This window comes from Gastrolobium bilobum, unplaced genomic scaffold (assembly GCF_033153095.1).
Source record: "Gastrolobium bilobum isolate Gb01-03AN ecotype WA unplaced genomic scaffold, APGP_CSIRO_Gbil_v1 utg10034, whole genome shotgun sequence".
In the NCBI taxonomy this organism is placed as follows: Eukaryota; Viridiplantae; Streptophyta; class Magnoliopsida; order Fabales; family Fabaceae; genus Gastrolobium; species Gastrolobium bilobum.
The window spans coordinates 85,516-108,861 of record NW_026897437.1 but is presented as its reverse complement, the minus strand read 5'-3'; the positions used below and the strand labels follow the sequence as shown (position 1 = coordinate 108,861).

Sequence of the window (23,346 nt, the reverse complement as noted above, 5' to 3'; positions counted from 1 at the left end):
ATTTGAATTATATTAGACATAAAAAACATAGTGTCTTTAACACTTATCACTCATACAACATGAGAAATATTAAACTCTAATGATAATAATAATAATACAAATATGTTATTTAAATTATGTAAAAATATTATATCAATTTAAAAAATTAATTAGCATCTATATTAATTTATTTCAGGCAAAAAATTTTAATATTTTAATTTTTTTTAAAAAGTTATTATTATTCATAATTGAACAATTTAAACTTTAAAGCATATATTCAGAGACCAACTCGCCTCAAAAAATAAATAATGTGGGTATGAAAAAAAAAACATATATTCTTACACTCCTAGTCTCCTAAAGCACTTGTAGGCCATTACCAAAATTAAATAATGTCAAGTGAGATTTTTTATAGGATTTTATACTTTTTATGTTACATAAAATGAGTCTTCTTATGCCATAAAAAAAAAGATATGTGGAATTCATATATTTCAAAAAATTATATGTGTAACTCACATTAGCACGAAAATCGAAGTGTGTATAAAATTTTTCTTCTTCTTCTATGAGAAGTATAAAACCCCTTTTTATAAGGGCTTTACACTTCTTCTATTGCAGTAGAAGTGATGATATTCCCGTAGAAAAAAATGGTGGAGCCCACTTTGGTAAAAAAAGAAAAAGATAGCGTGAGGAATCTAAGGGTGTGCATGACAACCTTCCCAAAATCAATCTTTTTATTTTTATTTTTTGTTCCCGAGAACAGAAATGGATAGAAAACTTGTTTGGTAAAACCGGTTTATTTTTTTTGTTCTCGTGATAAACCGATTTAATTTTTGTGCTGGGGAATAGAAAAAAAAATCAGAAAAATTCTGTTTTTTTATTCCTGGACACAAAATGAGAAATATTTATTTCTCTCAATTGCTCTCCACCTCTACCATCATATCCACCACCACCATCATCTCGACACGACCGGCGCTACCATCATCGCCGCTATCGTTATCACCACCCCAATTACCGTGATGCCACCGCCACCATCACCACCACCTCCACCCATCACTACCACCATGCCACCGCCACCATCATTATCACCGTCACCGTCACCGCCACCATCACCACTACCGCCATCAACCACCACCACTACCGCCATCAACCACCACCACCACCATCGCAACCACTGCCGTCATCACCACGCCACTGCCACCACCACCACAATGCCAACTCTACTATCACCACCACTGTCATTGCGACAACCACTACCGTCACCACCACCACCATCGCCACCATTACACCACCCCCGCCACTACCATCACCACACCTTCGCCACCACTACTACCACTGCCACCATCACCACCGCCACCACCATCACCATTGTCACCTACCGCCACCGCTATCGCCGCAACCACTGCCACCACCACCACCATGCCAACGCTACCATCGTCGCTTCCACCAACCACCATCCCTATTACCATTGTCGCAGCCGCTGCCATCACCTTCACCACCACCATCTCCACCACTACCACCGCCACCATTACCACTGCCATCGCTGCAGCCACTGCCATTATCACCATGTCACTGCCACCACCACCACCGTGCCACCCTCCGTTGCCACCACCACCACAACCATACCATATGGAAAGGAAAGTGATGATCCGAATTTTTTTTATATTTAATAGAAATTATTTTGTATTATATTATTTGTTGTGTTATCAAACACAATTCTTATTCTCGGAATAAAAATAGAATTTGTTATTAAACACATTTTTTTCTCAGAAACTGTTTCAAGGCACATAAATAAAAAAAAAATTGTTTCTTTTTAGAAATAGTGTTAAAAAATGTAATGGTTGTCATGCACACTCTAAATGCATGCAATAGAAGAATAAAGAGAAGCTATTCTCCCTTTATATAGTTAGAAATGGCTACAAAATATTAAACAGATGAGAATCTTCACAATTTATTAAAATTTTTAAAATTTTATGTTTATTTTTTAATAACTTTAATATATAAAAAATTCACATAAAAAAATTCATTCTCTCCTGTCGTGTCATGGATAAGAGCTTTGTGGCCAATGTCTACCACATGACCACGTTATTGGTGGGTTTTTTTTTTTTAATTATGATGAAATAATACACATTTAATAATATTGTAAAAATATTAAGCGTTGATAATAAATTAATATGAATCATTTTAATATTATAGTATAAAAAAGTAAACACTCATTTTATTTTATTTTAAAAAATGCAAGTTTTTGATAAGGTTATCCTTCAATATTAGAAGACCAAAATGACAAAAAAAATAAAATAATCAAATGGTTATTTAATATCACTTTGTTTACATCAAATTTTTGTTTAATATAAGGATCAAGACGATCAATTTGTGGTGAAAAATTGATATCAGAGTATCAATTAGATGTACGTATTATTAGAAGACAAAAACTTATATTTTATGTGATAATCATTTATGGGATTTATAAATCTTACGTTCCTGCACCAAAAACCTTTTTGCAGATGAGATTGTAAAAATGTGGGAACCACATTTTTTTTTTTCTTTTCTCATCTCACTTACTCTTATTTATTGTCTCTGCCAAAAAAAATAAAAAATAAAAAAATTGGTTCAGCACTATAAAATTTAAAGTAAAGCCTACTTTAAGTTCCTAACAAAAAATATGATCCTCACTTTCGCCTTTCACAAAACAAAAAATCAACTTTTGATCTCTCTACAATTCTAATTCTTTAAAAATATAATTTCTCAGAAATTTAATGAAGAACCAATTTAATTCTTAAAAAAGAACTAATATGAATATTATTATTTGTAAGGAACAAAAGTGAAAATCATATTTTTTATTAGTGACCCAAAAGGAGCTTTAGTCTAAAATTTATAAACCCCTTCATTTTTTACCCCAAAACTAGGAGGGTGTAACATTAGTCAGTATTGTGACTAAAACTCGCAGTACTTGTTTTTGTTCAATCGTTGTAGGCGCCTTATACCCCGAAAACACCATGCTCATTACTTCTTGGAGTATTCGTGACTGGGAGTGTTAAGGGGTGGGTACTCAACTGATCACTTGATCAACCTAATTCAAGCGCCAAACAATGTGGGAACAATTAATAGGGAAACTGATGGAAAATAGATGGAGAGGGATTTGAGATGATATGAAATACATGTTAATTATATTGGGTCCGGGGAAAGTAAGATAACCCAATGGATTGCATCAAAGGCGTAGATGAACTCAATTACCCCCACTCCAACATAAATGGCACCGCGGCTCTTAAATAAACAAAACTGTTAAATTGCAACAAATGTAAAAGAAGCAACATATCTCAAGCAACACTTGCCAAAAAAAGAAGCTAACACTGAGACAGAGTAAACAAGGTTCTCAGATGAATAAGCTGATTAAATGATTAATCTTCTTCCTCTCCTTCATTCTCAGCAATGTTAAAGTACCTCAGTTCATAAACATTTCTTTCTTTGTTAGAAGCAATCACCCTCAGCCAGTCCCGGACGTTGTGTTTCTTCAAATACTTCTTTGTCAAGTACTTGAGGTACCTGGAACCAGATTAGATGTTAAAAAACATACGTTAGTTTATGGAAATAAACATGAATGAAAGTAATATAAAAAACCAAACCACAAAAATAAATCATGTAGAAAACACCGAGCCTAAAGTTGAAGATAGATAGGATGGTGCAAAATTTCAATCACTTTTTATTGATAGTACATCTAAATACCAAAAAAAGCAGTAAAGACTAAAATAATGAACAATAATAAATCAACCAAAGCATTTACAAGCAGGGGATTAAAAGCAAGGCAAATAGAGACATCTTCCTTTTTCGAGAGCATGCAATATTACAACTCAGACAATAAAAACCCAACAAAAATACCAATAACATCCCAAAATTCTATACATGTCAGCATACATGAGTAGATTTGTAGTTATTTCATGTTTAGCAATAGGGTTATCATTTCTCCATCAACATGAGATAAAGTTATCTTCATCAACCCTAGAACTCTGTCGTTTTAGGGATTGGGGGAATTAATAACAGGTGTTTTGGTAAAATTCGTACAACGAGAAACACATCGAAATTTCTAAAATATCATTCATTAATTCCCCAAACCTCCAAAACAATTTAGTTTTATGGTTGATAGAGATAAACCCTTAGCAATATTCATATATTAAACAAAAAAAAACTCCCTTCCGAAAAAATAATCATAATATAATGGATCGATAATAGTGTCTAATTTTGTATGCCAAATCACTATCCTAACCAAAGACCAGGAGACTACTCAATGAAAGAACAACGTAGTTCACCAATGATTCAAAACTAAACATAAATCATGCATGGCTTTGCCTTGTATCAAGATGTAAATGGAACTAACTACCTGTCTAATTAAAAGCAAGAATGAGAGTATGCTCACATAGTGACAATAAAAGGTTACCATTGCTGAAAAGCAAACGATTGCATCCCAAATTAATTTAAGTAAAAAAAAAAAGGAAAAAATTAGAAAATTACCGTTTGGAGAAGTTGCTGTCAGAAGTAACAGTGATCTTGGACTTCTCACGTGTAACAGAGACAGTATCGCCGAGAGCACCGGCCTTGCCACCAACCTTAATCCTCTCTTGAAGGAACTTCTCGAGAGACGCAATGTCCATGATCTTGTCCTCCACTGGTTTCGCGCAGTCAATGGTGAATGTCACACCCTTCTTCTTTCCCTTGGGACCAACTGCGCCTCCTCGACTCATTTTTTTGTTTCACTTTTTATTATGAACCTCTGAAACCACTCATCCAAAAAAGACAAAACAAAATTGAGATTCGTTTTCAGAATCTGTGGTTCTCTGTTCGTAGAAAAAGTAATAAACCCAATCGAAATTCATCCAAATATAACGAATAGGTCAAAGCGGGATTACAGAAAACAGCAGAGAGTAGAGGCAGAAAGGATTACCTTAAGGCTACACCAGAATGTGAAGAAGAATGCGGCGGTGGCAGAAACTAGGGTTTAGGATTTGGTTCTCTTTTTATATGCTAACTTAAAACGCGCGTTTCTTCATCTTTTCAAGCCCACCCTCACTTCGGAAAATTCGGAAAATTAAGATGAGAGTTTTTAATGTAAAAATGAGATAGGAAATTGTGACACACAAATAATGTTACGCACAATATTATGACCACATCTTAATCGTTGATTTCCGCCAATCAACGGTTATCTGATAACTTATCAAAGTAAAAACAATTCATCAAATAATTTTAACCATGACCTAGAGATCTTTTTAGGGTTTTATTAATCTCATGTTAAAAGAGATAGTTATCTCATGTCATAGAGACAAACTAGTGGACTCTACCACCTGAAAAAAAAAAAAAAAAAGTGACACCGTTATCGAAAGGAGTGTAGGAAAAAAAACTTATGTCATGTGACATAAGAATAGTTTTTTTCATCTTTTATGTGCTAAGGATGTTTGATACATTCCTAAAAAAAAAATGAGGACTCAAAGGCAAAAATATTTAATTGAAATGAGATAAAAATTTCATTATATAAAAAGAAGATACACCGAGTTAGGTGCTACAAGATTAAAAAAAAAACCCACCGCCGTCGTTGCTATTGAAAATTTTAACGTAGTCAAAGTATCACACTCAAACAAATCCCGGATTACTGATCAAAATGTCACTGTTCATCAACTTTTTTACCTAAATGCCACGCGAACAGTGTTATTTTCCAATCTGCCACGGGGCAAGTTCGCTTCTGACACAAGCAAACTCGGTTTGCTGACGTGTCACACTTTTAATGGATAACAAGTATCAAATTTAAAAAAAAAAAAAAAAAAATGAAGGTCGCCTACATGGTTGGCGAACTTAGTTAAAAACAGAGGTCCCCTGTGTCAGAAGCGAACTCTGACACCACCAGTGTCCTGACACATCATCATGCATAGTTCGCTACTGCTGCAAGCGACCTTGTCTGCGTGGCAGTTTAGAAAATCAGTTCAGGAGCGTGGCATTTAAGTAAATTTGTGTGGGAACAGTGACACAATGGTAAATGGTGACTGTTCCAACAAACCCCAAGGTTTTGGTTGAGCTATGATCGACTCAAGTAGAGCTTTGATTCTAAAATTCCTTAGGAAGAGGAAACAAACTATCATTGTCAGAGAACCTTATGCAATCAAAAGCCTTGGGATACAAACATAAATATTAAAGACATCAATTATCGTACATACAAAAAAAAAAGACATCAATTATCTGATTTGATTAAGAAATAAACTTCATAGTAATATATTATTTTCTATTTTTTTTGGTAAATATATTATTTTCTATTTAATTGTTGCTGTAAAAAGTTATTATTGCTTTTAACTTATATTCTTTTTTTTCCTATTCAAACCTTTATTACGTTGAATAAAAAAAAATCATGGAAGAAGAATTATTTTTAACACTTATTTACGTATCATACATATGCATCCCCGGGTTTCTAAAGGTAACTTTTTTCCAAACACACGTTTCCTAGCGACACCCCTTTTCTCTAATCTTGCTGCAACAAAGGGGCTTGTATCGTATCTCAGATAAGGATGAACTGCCATAAATTGCGAACAAATATATGAAGCAACTAGCACCAAAATTAATCCATTCCAACAAGAAAGAAATATATTCACTCTGCCACATGCAAGTAAACATTTCAATTTAGTATATTATTCTATGAATGAATGGACTACAGTATAAATTCAATTGCAGAATTTGCGATCATCATAGTTGTACTACACCAGGCCAGGCCATCGTGTATATCTAGTACTAAGATCGGAGATCCCCAGTACAAAGAATTCAAGGAACTCAGGTTACATTATATTTATCGCCCAGAATTCCTTTCTCGGCCTTCTGCCTTTCGATCAAAATATTCTACTGCTGCAGCTCCAGCTAATGCTCCCAGTGTAAGAGCCTGTGCATGCAACCTGAAATGAAATAGCTCAAGAAAATTAGCAAGAAGCATAAGCTTAAAATTATGCAGGGTGTCACATTGGGCAGTAAGGTTTACAACAATAAAAAACACATCACATAAAACTACCACAGTTAATCACATTTACAAAAAAACAGATATATGTTTATTACTTGCAATAGGAACGAAGACTAACCCATATCCTTAAGACAGTAGATTAATTGCAAATTGAAAAGCTTATCTTCATAGCGCAAGAAGGACAGTGAGAAAAAAGAAAACAGAAACGAAAACTCAGAGAAAAAATTTGGTCACCAAACACTACAGCATTATTTCGAGATAAACAAAACTACAATCAATCCGTGTCACCAACTAACAATTGACATTTCCCATTACCATCTGAGAAACAGAAATAAAGGCCTGTATTTCAATTCTCAAATCTGATTTTCATTATTTACATGATGGGAAATGTGAAATTGGCATTATATCACAAAGAAAACAAGGGAAATAGCATACATAAAGCACATTTCCAAAAATGTAAACCGCAAGCACAAATATATCAGGGAAACAAGGTGTTACATAGATATACAAGTTTTCAAGCTAAATTTAATCTCAAATGGTAAAGAAAGAGTGAAACTTGACCCAAAACACAATTTCTTTAACTTTAAGATGGCTCAAGTTTACACATATTGTGGTTGAAAAGTGAAAACAAGGTGCGAAATACAACAAAAAGGCCTATGTGAAACATATCAACCCAAACGTATCAATCAGTTAACACCAGACAACCTCATGGCTTATAGGATCAAAACAGAATAATTGGAAAACCTAATTATTCCACGGAACAATTCACTTCCAGCAGTTATATAGCACGAAATTTGTTAAGCCAAACATAGGTAACATGGACTGCATAAATTTTTAGGACCAAAGAAGGCTACTTGTACACATAACAAATCCATATAATTTTATATTTAATAAAACCCAGTACTTCAAAAGATGAGGAATTGTAACTAACCTCGCGTGAATGAGCTTAACACTGGTTTTCATGTTGGGTCGAGACCAATTGTACGCAATTGAACCCGTAATACCACTAAGCCACAAACACCCTGATCCCAATATCCATCGCAAAAACCACAAAGATCGAAAACAGAAATTAATTATATATATATTTCAGAAGAAAAAAATCAATAAAATCAAACACCAATACTTTGACCCACAATCATTAAAAAAGAAAGAAAGAAAGGAAAAACAAAATATGGTTCAAAAGAATAAAACGAAATCAAATAGGGAATTGAGGAATTTACCAACAGCACGGAGCTTATGCTCGACGACCCATTTCCTTAGAGATTCAATTTGGGTCTTAGCATCCGCCATTGTAGCGCGTGAAAGATAGAGAGGGTAAAGGGAAACGAGAATTTAGAAGGTAATGAAAGGAGAGAATAACAATTAACAACACACGGTGACAGGACAGGTTAAAGGTTTTTGCTTTATATATATGATATTGGAAATTCGGAGAGAAAGAGGAAGCAAATAAGAATTTGTAATTGTGTTGTTATTTATTAGAGATGAGGCGGCGAAACAAGGATTAGCGTGTTGAGTACGCTGACGCACGTGATTTATTTATTTATTTGAGAGATGTTTGTGCACTGTATTTTGTTGCCCACTGTATTCCCAAACCAGGTTTTCTGGTTTGGTTTGGAAACGGAATCAACCAAAAAGAAAGGAAAGTTACTTTTGTGGCTTTCAAAGGCTTTAAACTTTAATAAACGTGTGATTTTTTCAGAACTTTTGTGGCGATGACAATTTTTTATCCCCTTAAAAAATATGTATATAACGAATAAATATACAGGCTTTTCCTATATTAAGAGAAAATTATTTCTTCGGTCGTAAAGTTATTTTCAATGAGCTTAAAACGACGTCGTTTTGAGTTATAAGATTAAAAAATTATAATAATAAAGACTAATATAACCTTGCAATATATTAGAATTACAAAAATACTTTGATTTTCGTCTCAAAACAACTTCGTTTTGGGCTCACCGAAGATAACTTATCTCCGTTGATTTGAGAACTCTTTTACCCTAATTTTAATTATGGATAATATTGTACGAATGGTAATTATCATAAATTGAAAGCTTTTAATTAAAATGTGGAAAATTAAATAGTTATAGCTTTATTCACTAATATAAAAAATTATTTGAAAATTTAAAAATAAAAGTAATAATTTTATTGTTAAATTACACGTGAGAAAATCTATCCTAATATTCTTTTATCATTTGTTTGTGAATCTCGCTAATTATACAAGCCCATTATCTATAGAGTAGGATATTGTAACAATCAATTAGATTATTATTAATCTTATTATCAATTAATTTCACCGTTAGATCGATTATGTTAATCCAACAGTTATATTTATTTTCATCTTTGTATGATTATGATTCCCTAGATTTAATGTGAGAGAAATCATAACCATACAAAGATAGAAATAAATATAAAGTATTAAATACGAGAAATTATAACTATACAAAGATGAAAATAAATATAACCATTGGATCAACATAATCAATCTAACAGTGAAATTGATTGGTAGTAATATTGATAGTAACCCTAATTGATTGTTACAATATCTTACCCTAAATTTATATTAAATTACCCAATAATAAAAAGTGTGTTAGGAAAAATATAATCATTCTCACAACTATAGATAATTTTAAAATAAATTGCTTTCTAAGTCAGTACATTTTGATTGAATTTCAAATAAAACTTTATACTTCGAAATTTTGTTATAAGAGCATACATTATTTTTTAATTTAGCCTTTTATAAGTATAAAGTTTGTGATTTAAGTTCTTGACAATTGATATATACGTAATCATAAGGCATATGATAACACACAATAACTTTCACGCAACAGGATATTGTAAGTTGTAACTTGTAACAACCAAATAATATTATTATTATATCTGAATCTTTGATTTTCATAAATCAATTATTGTCATTTCATTGTGAATTAATAATTAATTATGAATTTAATTTTTAAAAATAATAATAATTAATTAATAAAAATCAACGATTAAGATATAATAGTAATATTGATAATAAGATTATGTGGTTGATATAATATCTTATCTCTCAATTTAAATTGCATAAAACTGTTAAATCAATTACCCGAGTCTAAACGGCTTTTAACCCTTGCAGAAACCTATCTGAAGAGTTGCATTAAGTAAATTTCATTAAAAATTTCTAAACTATATTATCTTTTATTTTTTTGAAAAGAGAAAGATTTCCAAAAAAAAAAAAGAGAAAGATTATATTTACTATCATTCTTTACTACCAAATTTTAATCGTTGATTTCATTAATCTAACAATTTAATTTATCAAGTGACATTTATTAATTAATTTTTAATAAATTATGACTGTTACATTTTTTTGTTACTACTAAATTAATTTTAAATGTTATCAAAAAAAAAAAATTAATTTTAAATTAATTTAAAATTATTATTAATTTAAAGGGCTAGCCGTGAGCGTGTCACCACAAGAGTTGTGCACTGTGGCACATATTCTCCCTCAAGAGTGAAGAACCTGATCTTCCAGTTCGTCTTTCTCAGTCTCTTCGCATCTCAGGTATCCATTCTCTCTCATAATTCTCAACGTTTGATTGTTGCAAGATTTTTTCAGTCACATGCTTGTTTTTTTCCTCTAAATTTTCATTTTCATTTTTTTTTTTTGTTAATTCCTGACTGGAAGATAGGCTTTGATTCTTTTATTGCTATTTTTCCATTTATTATTTTCAATAACTTATATGAGCATGGATAGATCGAGCTACTCTATAAATTTTAGTTTAAATTTCATTAGTTCGATTCAATAGAAGCTGTCAAATAAAACTGAAGATACTAAAAGGAAGAACAAAGCATAACATAATTGCCAACTCAATAGAAGCTATTAGGTTCCCTAAACAAATGAAATTAAATAAATATAATCCTGATGGCCATATGTAATATTTTCCTAAAACAGATTAGTTGTTGTCTATCACACTTCATTTCATTTCCTTTGCCCTGTTTGAGACAGCACAACCTTGTGTGTATTAAATTATATGATTATTTTAGTAAATTTTTCTTAGCACTACTTTGTCAAACTATGTATATTTTTGTTCTGTTTTAGCTGAATTAACTCAGTAGTTTGCATAGTGTATGGGAATTTATAATGGTAAAATGCTTAAGCGTCTAATTTAAACTGTGCTTTAGGGGAAAAAATGAGTGGTCGGTCAAGTCGCACAATTTATGTTGGCAATCTTCCTGGTGATGTTCGTTTGAGAGAAGTAGAGGATCTTTTCTACAAGGTACCTGTATTTAACATCATTATATGTACTGTTAAGTTCTATACTGAACTATATAAACATAGGTTATTGTTATGGACCACTTAAGTGGTTCTCACTTTCTATCCCCACTACATGGAGCGTCTCACTCCACCACTCTCCCCTAACTTCCATCCACTACAAATAACCACCCACTAGACATTGCATTGTACCATTAAGTCACTTGCAAACTACCCACTAGGGGCACAACCTCCTAGTGCATTTAATCTATATATGACCCCCTATAGCTAACAAGTAGAGGGATGATATGATAACTTATATTAGCATTCATACTTGCCACCATGGCTACTACCTTCATACTTGTGCCCAGAGCACATCCATTGATGTTCACTTCTGAACAGTTATTATCATGTTTATTGTTTTATTAACATTTGGACATGTTATGGTTTGCTTAGCAACATAATCATGGTAACAAAACGTGGTAAACAATCCTTATTGTTCTCTATCAATTTTTCAATTGTCATGTACCATTTTCCCTCTTCGTTTACTCTCACGGTATTCCCTTACCAGCACAGGATTTCTTTTGAAATATAGTTGTAGATGAATAGTTCTGGATTTTTATTTCACCAATTGTTTTCTTTTCTGTCTAATTGCAGTATGGTCCAATCATAGACATTGATTTGAAGATCCCTCCAAGACCTCCAGGTTATGCTTTTGTTGAGGTATATTTAGATTTCATTTTGTAAGGATGTGAAGGAGTATTTATCTCATGTTTTTTTGGTTCCTTCTTCTGTCTTATATATATTGAATACTATATTGCAGTTTGAGGATGCTCGTGATGCTGAAGATGCAATTCACTATCGGGATGGTTACAATTTTGACGGCTTTCGATTACGAGTTAGTACACTTTCCTTTTCTTCCCTTTTGTCTTTTTGGTCTCTATGCAACACGCTATCTAATGTTCTTATAAACTTTTGATGGCTATTTGTTACTGTAGGTTGAACTTGCACATGGTGGACGGGGATATTCATCATCAGTAGACCGTTACAGTAGTTATAGTGGTAGCAGTGGTAACCGTGGAGTTTCCAGGCGTTCTGACTATCGTGGTATGTATTGTTTCTAGATATAGGTTTTTTTTAATGTGATATCTTTGTGTAGTAATTCATTCTTATTTCTTTGTTTTTACTTTCTATTTGTACCTGACAAAAAAATGTTTTTGGTTGACCCTATTTTGTTCTGCTTGCAGTTCTGGTCACTGGATTACCTCCTTCTGCTTCATGGCAAGACCTGAAAGTATGGATTGTTTCTTTCTTATGATAATTTAATATACGCCACATTTTTTTCATGCGATGACATTTTATGTTGAAGTCATTGTATTTGTTGAAAATTAATGAGCAATATTTGCTGATTCTGAGTTTTAAATGATTAGGATCACATGCGTAGAGCTGGTGATGTGTGTTTTTCTCAAGTCTTCCGTGAGCGTGGTGGTAAGTGGATTAAGATCTAATATGTCTTCAGTGTTATTTGACTGCACAATGGTTAGTGCTGTGGGCACTTGAGCACATAGGCACTTGCGTTTTCAGCCCTTAGAAAGGAGAATGAAAAAAATAATACTGCATGCAGAATGAGGAAAACTTTTCTTCCTTTGTGCTCGCCTGTGTTGTCCTTTCAAAATTGATAAGAGTTAGTGTAATTTGCTTTCAAAAGTACAGAGACAGTTTCTGCAATAATATTCAGATCTTGGGTTACTGAGAGATATACATAAGAAGGCTTTAATATGATGGCTTTGTCAAGAAGTTGTTGAGATTGATGTGTGGATGGGCTCTAGTAAGGGCTAAATAGTAAAAATACTCAATTATTCCACACTAAGCACATATTTGGTTTATATCAATTTTTACGTAAACAGTTTTCATGTAAAAGTTCTTTATGCAGCATTTTGATGATAAGCTTTTTTAAAAACAAAATAAGCTAATCCAAGCATGGTAGTAAAGTGTTTATTTTGGTTGTTATCTTTTATCTTTTCTGGTAATTTCAAATGGTGATGTTGATGTAGGTGCATGATTTATTTTTGGGAACAATAAGTCTAGGAATCAATGCCAATTGTGTTTTCATTGCAGCTCCCTGTAATGTCATGTGTTCATAGGATTTTTGTGCTTATATATATGTTTAAATGTTGACAACATAATTCTTAAACTTTGTTATTATGTAGGCGTGACTGGGATAGTGGATTATACCAATTGTGATGATATGAAATATGCAGTAAGTGTTTTAAACGTGTATCATCTAATAATTATCTAGTTTTGTGCTTTACTTGCCCGGCCCACTTGAGGTGGTTTTTTTGTATGACTGTCTTCTTTTTAACTTGTACTGTGGGTGAATTGTGAATTTGCTTCAATAACTTTGTATTGTCTTACAGATCAGGAAACTCGATGACTCAGAATTCCGAAATGCCTTTTCTCGGGCATACATACGGGTCAGTGGATGTTATATTTGGCTACATTCTGCTTTCTGTTTTTGTACTTGCTTTCCTTAACATATCTCTCTGGTTGGTCCAGGTGAGGGAATATGATCGGAGTTATTCTAGGAGTCCCAGTTGTGATTCAAGGAGGAGCTATTCTAGAAGCCCCAGCTGCAGTCCATATATGTCACGAAGTCGAAGCCAGAGCCGAAGTAATAGCTATAGTGGCAGGAGCAGAAGGTTCACTTTGGTTGCATTAAAGTATGGTTTGGTGTGTATTTTTGGTAAATTTGAAGAGTTGACTAAATGTTCATTTTTGCAGTTTGACTCCAAAAGCAAAATTCTCTCGGCGTTCATTATCTCCTTACAGGTCAGTTTCTACCTAGTCTTGATATGTGTGAGTTTTGTGCATTGTGATCTGGACTTTTAAGGTTTATTTTTTACTCTTCTGCATAGTAGGTTAAACTGAATTTGATTAACCTTATTAGTGAATAGGAGTGTAACGTCATTAATGTAACTAGTGTGTTCTACGTGGAGTATACGTTTTTAACAACTTTTTAAGTAGGTGGTATCAAATAGTCTATTGAAAATGTAGACATGTTTTTCATCTACGGTGGATCCAATTTTTTTTATTTTTTGGGTGAATTGGTAGATCCAAATTCAATGCTTGATAATTTTCTATAAAATTCATTGGTGCAAAACTTTTTGCCTTTCCCCCTCTGGCTTTGTTTGTGTTCAACTTAATGATGATTCCCATGGCACATATTGTTAGGAACCCCCTATTTAGGAAAGTAGGTTAGAAGAAATAAGGATGGGTCAATGATTTAATTGGGTAGGCCCTATTAGTAATAGTAATTAGAGTTAATTGATATTGTTAGATATTTTAGTTACAGTTATAAGATATTAATTTATATTGTTAGCTATATTAGGTAGTGTTATCTGTAAGGGTGTTAACGGGCCGAGCCGAGCCGAGCTTTGGTCTTAAAAGGCTAAGCCTGTGTTTAAACGTGTCAGCTTGATCAAGCCTGTTACCTGTTATTAATATAACTATCGGCCTGTGGCCTGACTTATTTACAAAAAACGAAAGCCTTGTTTAGCCTGTTTAAAAAAATTAAGACAACAAAAATTTATCCAAACAGAATATACAATCAACAAAACTAGTAATTTCATGAATATTCATAAATTCAATTTATATCCAAACAACATAGTATAAAACAAAATCATTCAAAAAGTCTGTTTAACCAATAAAGTGGGGTGAAATGGATTGAGGAGAAAGAGAGGGCTGTTACAAATAGTATAAAAAATATAAAATATAAATAAAAAATAATATACTAGGCCAGCCTGAGAGGCTTTAAGGCCGAGCTTTTAAATTTGAGTCTGATGCATTTTTATTAAATGAGCTTTTATACAAGTCGAAGCCCTAGTGCCAACAACCAATTTTAGACATGTAAGCTCAGGCCTTCACGAGCCGAGCCAAAAGTCCCTGAAAGGCCCCTGGTTTGTTTAGCACCCCTAGTTACCTGATATTAATTGATATTATTAGATATAGTAGATAGGGTTACTTGTCATTAATTGATTTGGTTAGATATAGTAAATAGAGTTATTGATTTTAGGGTGTTGTAAATATTTGTTATTTTATTATTATTAGTATTTGTTGTATTGGGCCAAGCCCATTAGGTCAAGTATTAGGGTTTTCATTCTCTATAAATAGAGACCTCTTTGTACAGATTATTTACACAATTCAATACTATTTCAAATACCCTTTTCTTTCAAGTTGGTATCAGAGCTCTCGATCCTGAGGGCTCTGCTTCCGCGCCTACGAAACCTTTTTATTCTTTTTTACGTCTCTCGCTGCCATCAGCCGTCACCGGAAATTTTTTTCGGGGGACCTCTTGGACCGAGAAGACCATTGCTTCACTGTTCCTCTTTCTTTTTCTTGTCTATTACACAACAAGAAACAAACGTTCACAGAAACCATCGTACAGAACCTGTTCATCGTGATTGGACCCTTTTTCCGGTGGATTCTTCACTCCGAACAGCCACAGAAACCATCGCGCTCGCCGGACGACCTTTGCCTGAAAAACCCAGCACCATCGGAGGTCAGACGCGCCTCCACGCGCTGCCCTTGTCTCTGCGCGTGAATCCCACGCGCCGCCAGCTTCACCGGCGCGTGACGGTGGTTCTCAGCCGCGGACAACCACGGTTCTGATCGTCTCTCCAAGCCGGCTCTGGATCTGTGCTCTCCACTTTGATCGGACATCGTTTGGTATTTTTTTCCGAATTTCTTGGCTTCTTGGAGTTTGTTCTTTCACCAATTTCTTGCCTCCGACCAGATCTGACGTTGTTTGGTATTTGTTCCGGCCACTGTGTTACTGTTTCGGCCGCTGTGTTACTGTTCCGGTCAGATCTGACGTTGTTTAGTATTTGTTTGTGATTTTTTTGGCTTCTTGGTGCTATTCTTTGACAAGTTTTGTGCAGTATGGCCTCTTCTCAAAGGAGTTCCTTTACAAAGTTTTCTGATGGTGCAACTTCTGAACCTAAGAGAGATGATCGATGGTGTTCTTATTGTAAAAGAACAGGTCATATCAAGGATCTATGCTTTCGCCTCCACGGAAAGCAAACTGTCTTAGAAAAGATGAATAGGATGCATGGTCAACAACATTTTACTTCCTCTAAAATAAATTCTGCATTTCGTCCAGATGAGTTGGAACGGCTCCGAACCCTCTTTGATTCTTTGAGTAAGCCATCTGATACTAGTACTTTGACTATGACTGGTATGAGCTCCAAAACTTATTCTTTCATTTCTTCATGTAATGATTTTAAACATTCTTGGGTTGTTAATTCTGGTGCTACTGATCATATGGCTTGTTGTGCTGACTCCTTTACTTCTTATCATCCTTCCATTAGAACTCATACAATAGCCGTAGCTGATGGCTCTCATACATCAGTTGCGGGTTCTGGTGACATAAACTTACAGCAGTCCTTACATCTTAAGGATGTTCTTCATGTTCCTAAACTCTCCACGAATCTTCTTTCGATTCATAAAATTACAAAAGATTTGAATTGTACTGTAACCTTCTATCCTACCCATTGTGTTTTTCAGGATCTCGCCACGGGGAAGACGATTGGTAGTGCTAAAGAGCAAGGTGGGTTGTACTATCTGGTGTCACAATCTTCTGCAAATAAAGTAACAGATCACATCTTGATGTCTCATGGTCAATCAACTGCTGATTCTTTGATTTGGCTTCATCATAAGCGCTTAGGTCATCCTCCATTTAGTTTACTCAAATCTTTATTTCCGTCATTGTTTTTGTCTAAGTCTGTTGAGTCTTTTCATTGTGATGTTTGTGAATTTGCTAAGCATCATCGTGTGTCTTTTCCTTCTAGTATTACTAAGAGTGTTGAACCTTTTGATCTTATTCATTCTGATGTTTGGGGTCCCTCTAAAGTCCCTCATGCTTCTGAAAATAGATGATTTGTTTCTTTTATTGATGATTGCACTCGTGTAACTTGGGTGTACTTAATGCATGAAAAGTCTGAGGTACCACAACTGTTCTTTCAATTTTATAAAATGGTTGAGACCCAATTTGGTAAAAAAATCAAGAGACTAAGAACAGATAATGGTACTGAATATGTTAATCACAGTTTTTCCCAATTTATAAGAAATACGGTATGATTCATGAACTTACTTGTGTTGACACCCCCCAACAGAATGGGGTTGCTGAAAGAAAAAATCGTCACCTTCTTGAAGTGGCTCGTGCATTAATGTTTCAGACACATGTACCCAAATACTATTGGGGAGATGCTATTCTTACTGCAGCATTCTTGATCAACCGTTTACCCACTCGGGTACTTGACCATGTAAGTCCTATTCACTCTATGACTTCTTTTTTCCCTTCTATTCCAATTATGAGTCTTCCTCCACGTGTGTTTGGGTGTGTTGCTTTTGTTCATGTTCATAAACATCATCGCAGTAAGTTGGACCCTAGGGCTATTAAATGTGTTTTTCTTGGTTATGCTCCTGATAAGAAGGGCTACAAGTGCTATCACCCTAGTAGTAGGAAATTTTTTGTTTCTATGGATGTTACATTTCAGGAATCTGAGTCTTTTTTCCAAGGTCCTCATCTTCAGGGGGAGAATCCTTCACCAGAAATCTCATCACCTCCCTTCTTTGAGTTTGAATCTTCAGTGTCTACTCTTTTACCTGTGTCAATGTATCCTCCTCTTGGTCCTGTTCCTTCTGTGTCTGATCCTCCTGTGTCTGATCCTCCTGTGAGTAATCCTCCTGTGACTGATTCTCCTGTGATTGATACATCAAGTACACCAGAGAAACGGAAGATTATGACACCTGAGTTGGTATATCAAAGAAGGAAACAGCCCACATTGCCTCAGCAGCAACCTCAATCGTCTGAACCACTGGTAAGTCCTGAATCTCATATTTCTGATCATGATGTTAATACTTCTGATGACTTACCCATTACTACTGATTCTGATGATTTACCCATTGCTCTTAGAAAAGGAAAAAGAGCTTATCCCAAGAAATCTTATCCTTCCTGTCCCTCTTGTACTCAATACCCTATCTCCCTTTTTGTTTCCTCTGCTAATCTTTCTGTGCAGCACAAAAGCTTTGTTTCAGCACTAGACTCTATTGCAATCCCAAAATCAGTACATGAAGCCTTGAAAGATGGGAATTGGGCTCAAGCCATGCAAGAGGAAATGAATGCGTTGAAAAAAAATAAAACATGGAAGGTTATTGATAGACCTAATGGAAAGAAAGCAGTAGGGTGCAGATGGGTTTATGCCCTTAAATATAATTCTGATGGAACTCTTGAGAGATACAAGGCTCGATTAGTTGCCAAAGGTTACACTCAAACCTATGGCATTGATTATGAAGAGACATTTGTTCCAGTTGCAAAGATGAATACGGTGAGAGTCTTGTTATCCCTTGCTGCCCATTACAATTGGGATATAAATCAATTTGATGTGAAAAATGCTTTCCTCAATGGTGAGTTAGAAGAAGAAGTCTACATGGAAATCCCGCCTGGTTTTGATTTTGTGAAGGGAGAAAATAAAGTTTGTAGATTAAAAAAGGCCTTGTATGGATTGAAGCAGTCACCTCGTGCCTGGTTTGGAAGGTTTACTAAGGTTATGATGACCTTAGGATACAGACAGAGTCAAGGAGATCACACTCTTTTCTTCAAGCACTCCCATAATGGGAAGCTTACTGTGCTCCTTGTATATGTTGATGATATTATTATCATAAGTGATGATTTTGTAGAAAAACAGATTCTGCAAACACGGCTTGCCTCTGAGTTTGAAGTCAAAGACCTTGGGAAACTGAGATATTTCCTAGGGATAGAAGTAGCTCATTCAAGGAAAGGAATTTTTATTAGCCAGAGGAAATATGTTCTTGATCTTCTCAAAGAAGCAGGAAAGCTCGGGTGTAAACCCTCTAATACTCCTATTGAGCAGAATCACAAGATAGGCTATGAAGAAGAGAGTCCTCCAGTTGATAAAGGACAATATCAACGGCTAGTTGGGAAATTGATATATCTGGCTCATACTAGACCAGATCTAGCTTATGCTGTTAGTGTTGTCAGTCAGTTTATGCACGATCCAAAGGAGAAACACATGCAGGTAGTAGAGAGAATTCTGCAGTATCTTAAAGCTACTCCTGGTAAAGGATTGTTATTCCGACGTGATGGCAATCTCTCTTTAGAAGTTTACACTGATGCTGATTATGCTGGATCCATGACTGACCGTCGTTCTACCACTGGTTACTGCATGTTTCTTTGCGGTAACTTGGTGACATGGAGAAGTAAGAAACAAGATGTGGTCGCCAGATCAAGTGCAGAAGCTGAATTTCGAGCTATGGCTCAAGGCATTTGTGAGTTACTGTGGCTGAAAATTATACTTGATGATCTCAAAATAAAATGCGAGGGACCTATGAAGCTGCTATGTGACAATAAGTCCGCTATTTGTATAGCTCATAATCCGGTTCAACATGATCGGACTAAACATAGAGGTCGACCGCCATTTCATCAAAGAGAAACTTGATAGCGGGTTGATTACCACTCCATACATTCCCACTGGGCGTCAATTAGCTGATCTATTGACAAAGGGACTTCCTTCAGACAGATTTCAAGAACTTACTAGCAAGCTGAGAATGATAAATATCTATTCCTCAGCTTGAGGGGGAGTGTTGTAAATATGTGTTATTTTATTATTATTAGTATTTGTTGTATTGGGCCAAGCCCATTAGGTCAAGTATTAGGGTTTTCATTCTCTATAAATAGAGATCTCTTTGTACAGATTATTTACACAATTCAATACTATTTCAAATACCCTTTTCTTTCAAGTTAGGGGATGTTATTTCAAGATTTGGGAGAATAGTCCTCTAGGTTTGCAGTAGGTTAAAAGGAAGGAGAGGGTAGAGAGGGAGGCACGGAGAGACTAAAATTGAGTTTTGGGGAGAGACCAGGCTCTTGAAAACATGGATGTCAGTCCCTGTATTCACTTTTTTTTTTACTTATCAAATAAATTTTACCTTTGTTTTCTCCATAAATTTTGTAAAGTCTGGTCCAGTTCTATCAACTGGTATCAAAGTTGGACTAGAACTTAGAAAATTTGATAACAGTTAGCTGATTTCATTTTTAGATTTTTTTTTTCTCTCCTTTGAGCTTCAACAATGTCTCTGCGTTTCTGAAAGTTTTTCTTCGCTCTCACACCTGTATATAGGTGATTTCAATTCAATTGCTCTATTCCTTTCACATTTCTCCTGATTCAGTTGATTTCCGCTAGTTGAGTTTTCGACTGTTATTTCTAGATAGGAATGAAAATTCTTCTGAACATCTCTATTCTTATATGGAAATAATATCATCCCTTTATTCTACATTTAAATAAGATTGTCTAGATCCTTATTGAATTGCATTATGGATTGTGCTTTTTTGTTTTGCTTTTCTAGAATATTATGATATTCCTAGTTGTGTCTCAAATTTAATGCACGACTCTTTTTTATGCAAGTTGGAGGGGACATCTCATTTCCTTATAATTCCAATTAATTGTCTGAAAGTGAACTTTTTATTTTATGCCATCCACTTTGTTCTTCTCATAAAGTCTAATGTTGTACCATAGACTTATCAGCATAATGCTTCATACGAGGAAAGGTGGAGGGGGGGCATTGGTAAAGTGGATCGTCGGCTTGGCCACTAATTATACAATGTTCATTAGGGTTGACTCTCTTGTTTTTTAGATGTGGCCTTTTGCGGCGACCTGGGAACTGCATGTTAGGATCTTGATGGCATGTGGTGCTCAAACGCCTGCAACTTTGTGGTCTGAGGTAATACTGTTTTGTTGATGAGCACCTGTGGACACCTTAATGCTGTGACTAATGGTGACGGTAATGATATATTGATTAAAGACATGGTCTGTGATTATTGTAGACTGGATGACAGTATATGGATGAGTTGCAATCTAAAAGCTGGATCACCCTGAACTAAAATGTTATTGGTACTAACAATTGCAAATCAGCAGTATTACAATTCAAAAACTACCACATAACCTGTGCTCTAAGTTCTGGGTCAATCTTATCCTTCTCATTAGGATTTCTCTTATTCTATATTGGGTTGGCTATATCTTCCCTGTAATCGGTTCAAGGTATCATGCACTGCTGACAATAAAAAAAAAATTAGCACTTGTTGAGACTATAGACATGTGATACTGGGTTCAATTGCTTTCCCAGTTGGATGCTGCTCAAGATTTGTGGTAGATTAATTTCTTCCTCTTGGTTATTGTAACTTTGATGTGGAATATTAGGCTTTTTGGTCATTCTGAATATTGAATTGAGTTTTGTTCATTAAATTTTTTTGCAGGTCCCGGTCAAGATCCAGATCTCCATATTCATCTGTAAGTCTTATCTAACTTCCATTGCTTAGGGTTATTTAGAAAGGAGAGGATTGGAGAGAAAGATGCAGTTGTATTAAGTATTTGTTAACATTTGCATGATCTTGAGGTATCATGTCTTCCAAGCAATAACCAAGTAGAAGCGTGAAGGACAGATTATGTCAACATGAACTCATTCTGTAATTTGATTTTATGCCATTGTTTTGTGTGCCTTGCAGCCTCGACCTCGACGGAGTTGCAGTCCTAGCCAGAGTCCGAGGAGCCTGTCTCAATCTCGTCTGGCTTAGGTATGTTAGTTGTCCTTGAACTCCTAATCATTCATGTACTTGATAATAAATTTCCTCTTTCTATTTTTTTTAGTTTCCTTGATGTTGTGATGATAGATCTGATTGACAGGTGAGATCTGAACGCAGCGGAATTGTTGACTCTAGAGATCATTACTGAGCATGCATTTTCCGTGCTGCATTTTTAATTTGATAACTTGAACATTACGACATCTAAGACCCAATGTGTGTGGCTCTGTAGCTCCAACTAGTTTTGTATTTGAATTTTAAATTTGATATGTGAAGCCGTGAAATAAACCTAAACCTTTTGTGCATTTAAATAAAAAGTGGATGATTGGAACAAGAACTGAAATGATGTGTTATCAAATTCTGTTGCTGGGCTATGATGCATTCTAACCTGGCCTGGGCTTTGAGTACTTTAATCATGTGATATTGGATTGGCAAGTTATTGTTGTCTACTGGTGGTGTTAATGCTCGATTTTTACTCAGAATTTTGTTGTGGGTCTAAAGTGTATGCGTTTCAAGCAAGTTCTTTACAGAAATCAAGTGTTTGTTTACTTTTTTTTTAAAAAATGTTAGAAGTTTGTTTTTTTAAAATATATATATATATATATATATATATATATATATATATATATATATATATTGCTCGAGTGTTTTGTAAAAATTGTTCGTACATCAAAAACATTTCACTGAATATATTTGTTGGCAACACTAAAACCTAATTCCAATAAGCATATGTATCCCTTTTAAGTCTAGAGCTTTTAAAGAGCCTACTTCTATGTTATTTTGAGTTATTTGTTGGCAACATCGGATCCGCTTGTGTTATTTTGAGACTAATCAGACTATCAGAGCCTACTTCTATGTTAAAACAAATAAAAAATTCTGTATACTGTCTACGATTGTATTGCGGTGTGCTACGTCAAAGCAGTATGGTCCAAATTTAGTTTTTGTTACGGAAAGTTAAGCAGGAGAGCAAAGGGAAGATAATTGGCCCTGTTTGAATACTATTCTTAAAAATAGTTTTTTGATTTTCAGAAGAAAAAAACAAAAACAAAAACATGCTTTTGATAAGAAGAGTTTTAATTTTATTTTATTTTTGTTCTTAGAATCAAACTTATTAAATATGTTCGAGTTGTTTTTGTTTTGTATTTTAAATTTTAAATTTAATTTTCAAAACAAAAAAATAGAAAATATTTGTTTTCATAATTATTTTATAAAACAGTTTTAAGAACAAAAATTTAGAACGCAATCAAACAGACTGAATTATTTCTCAATGCATTGACTTGCAGAAAAGTATTCTTAAATAAAAATGTTATTCAGATATTAAAATCAAAAATACTTTTTTTTGTAAAAATTTACTAAAAATTAAATATATAAGTAAAAGGTTTGGTGTTTGTCATTTTAAATGACATAAATTATGTTATTTTAGGAGAAAGATAGACGCAGAAAAACGGAAATTATGAAAGAGAGAGTGTGATTTTTTTTAATTTAAAATTTAAATTTTCTGTGTCTGTATCT

The 23,346-nt window shown here is 34.4% G+C and overlaps 3 protein-coding genes across 7 annotated transcripts; 1 reads left to right on the top strand and 2 right to left on the bottom strand.

The window, feature by feature from the left end:
* Nucleotides 1-3,215: 3,215 nt before the first annotated feature.
* On the bottom strand, nt 3,216-5,029 carry LOC133306932 (large ribosomal subunit protein eL22z). Its single transcript, XM_061507342.1, has 3 exons — nt 4,910-5,029; nt 4,480-4,738; nt 3,216-3,516 (listed from the first exon to the last, which is right to left on the bottom strand). The coding sequence occupies exons 2-3, from the start codon at nt 4,707-4,709 to the stop codon at nt 3,372-3,374; spliced, it is 375 nt and encodes a 124-aa protein (XP_061363326.1). The 5' UTR covers nt 4,710-4,738; nt 4,910-5,029; the 3' UTR covers nt 3,216-3,371.
* Nucleotides 5,030-6,602: 1,573 nt separating this feature from the next.
* LOC133306933 (uncharacterized) lies at nt 6,603-8,542 on the bottom strand. The gene is made up of 3 exons (XM_061507343.1): nt 8,176-8,542; nt 7,887-7,977; nt 6,603-6,893 (listed from the first exon to the last, which is right to left on the bottom strand). The coding sequence occupies exons 1-3, from the start codon at nt 8,243-8,245 to the stop codon at nt 6,791-6,793; spliced, it is 264 nt and encodes an 87-aa protein (XP_061363327.1). The 5' UTR covers nt 8,246-8,542; the 3' UTR covers nt 6,603-6,790.
* Nucleotides 8,543-10,417: 1,875 nt separating this feature from the next.
* On the top strand, nt 10,418-22,190 carry LOC133306931 (serine/arginine-rich splicing factor SR30-like). Of its 5 annotated transcripts, XM_061507341.1 has the most exons (16): nt 10,418-10,490; nt 11,111-11,205; nt 11,838-11,903; nt 12,004-12,078; nt 12,179-12,287; nt 12,428-12,474; nt 12,611-12,668; nt 13,391-13,440; nt 13,598-13,654; nt 13,737-13,910; nt 13,962-13,990; nt 14,654-14,666; nt 20,892-20,978; nt 21,511-21,544; nt 21,760-21,828; nt 21,925-22,190. In XM_061507341.1, the coding sequence occupies exons 2-15, from the start codon at nt 11,119-11,121 to the stop codon at nt 21,786-21,788; spliced, it is 915 nt and encodes a 304-aa protein (XP_061363325.1). In that variant the 5' UTR covers nt 10,418-10,490; nt 11,111-11,118; the 3' UTR covers nt 21,789-21,828; nt 21,925-22,190. The 5 variants fall into 5 exon arrangements, 4 of the variants coding, with proteins under 4 accessions (XP_061363325.1, XP_061363324.1, XP_061363323.1 ...); XR_009750979.1 differs by lacking the exons at nt 14,654-14,666; nt 21,925-22,190 and having other exon boundaries at nt 13,737-13,879; nt 13,962-14,009; nt 21,760-21,799; XM_061507340.1 differs by lacking the exons at nt 14,654-14,666; nt 20,892-20,978 and having other exon boundaries at nt 13,737-13,879; nt 13,962-14,009; nt 21,925-22,188.
* The last annotated feature ends 1,156 nt before the right edge of the window (nt 22,191-23,346 follow it).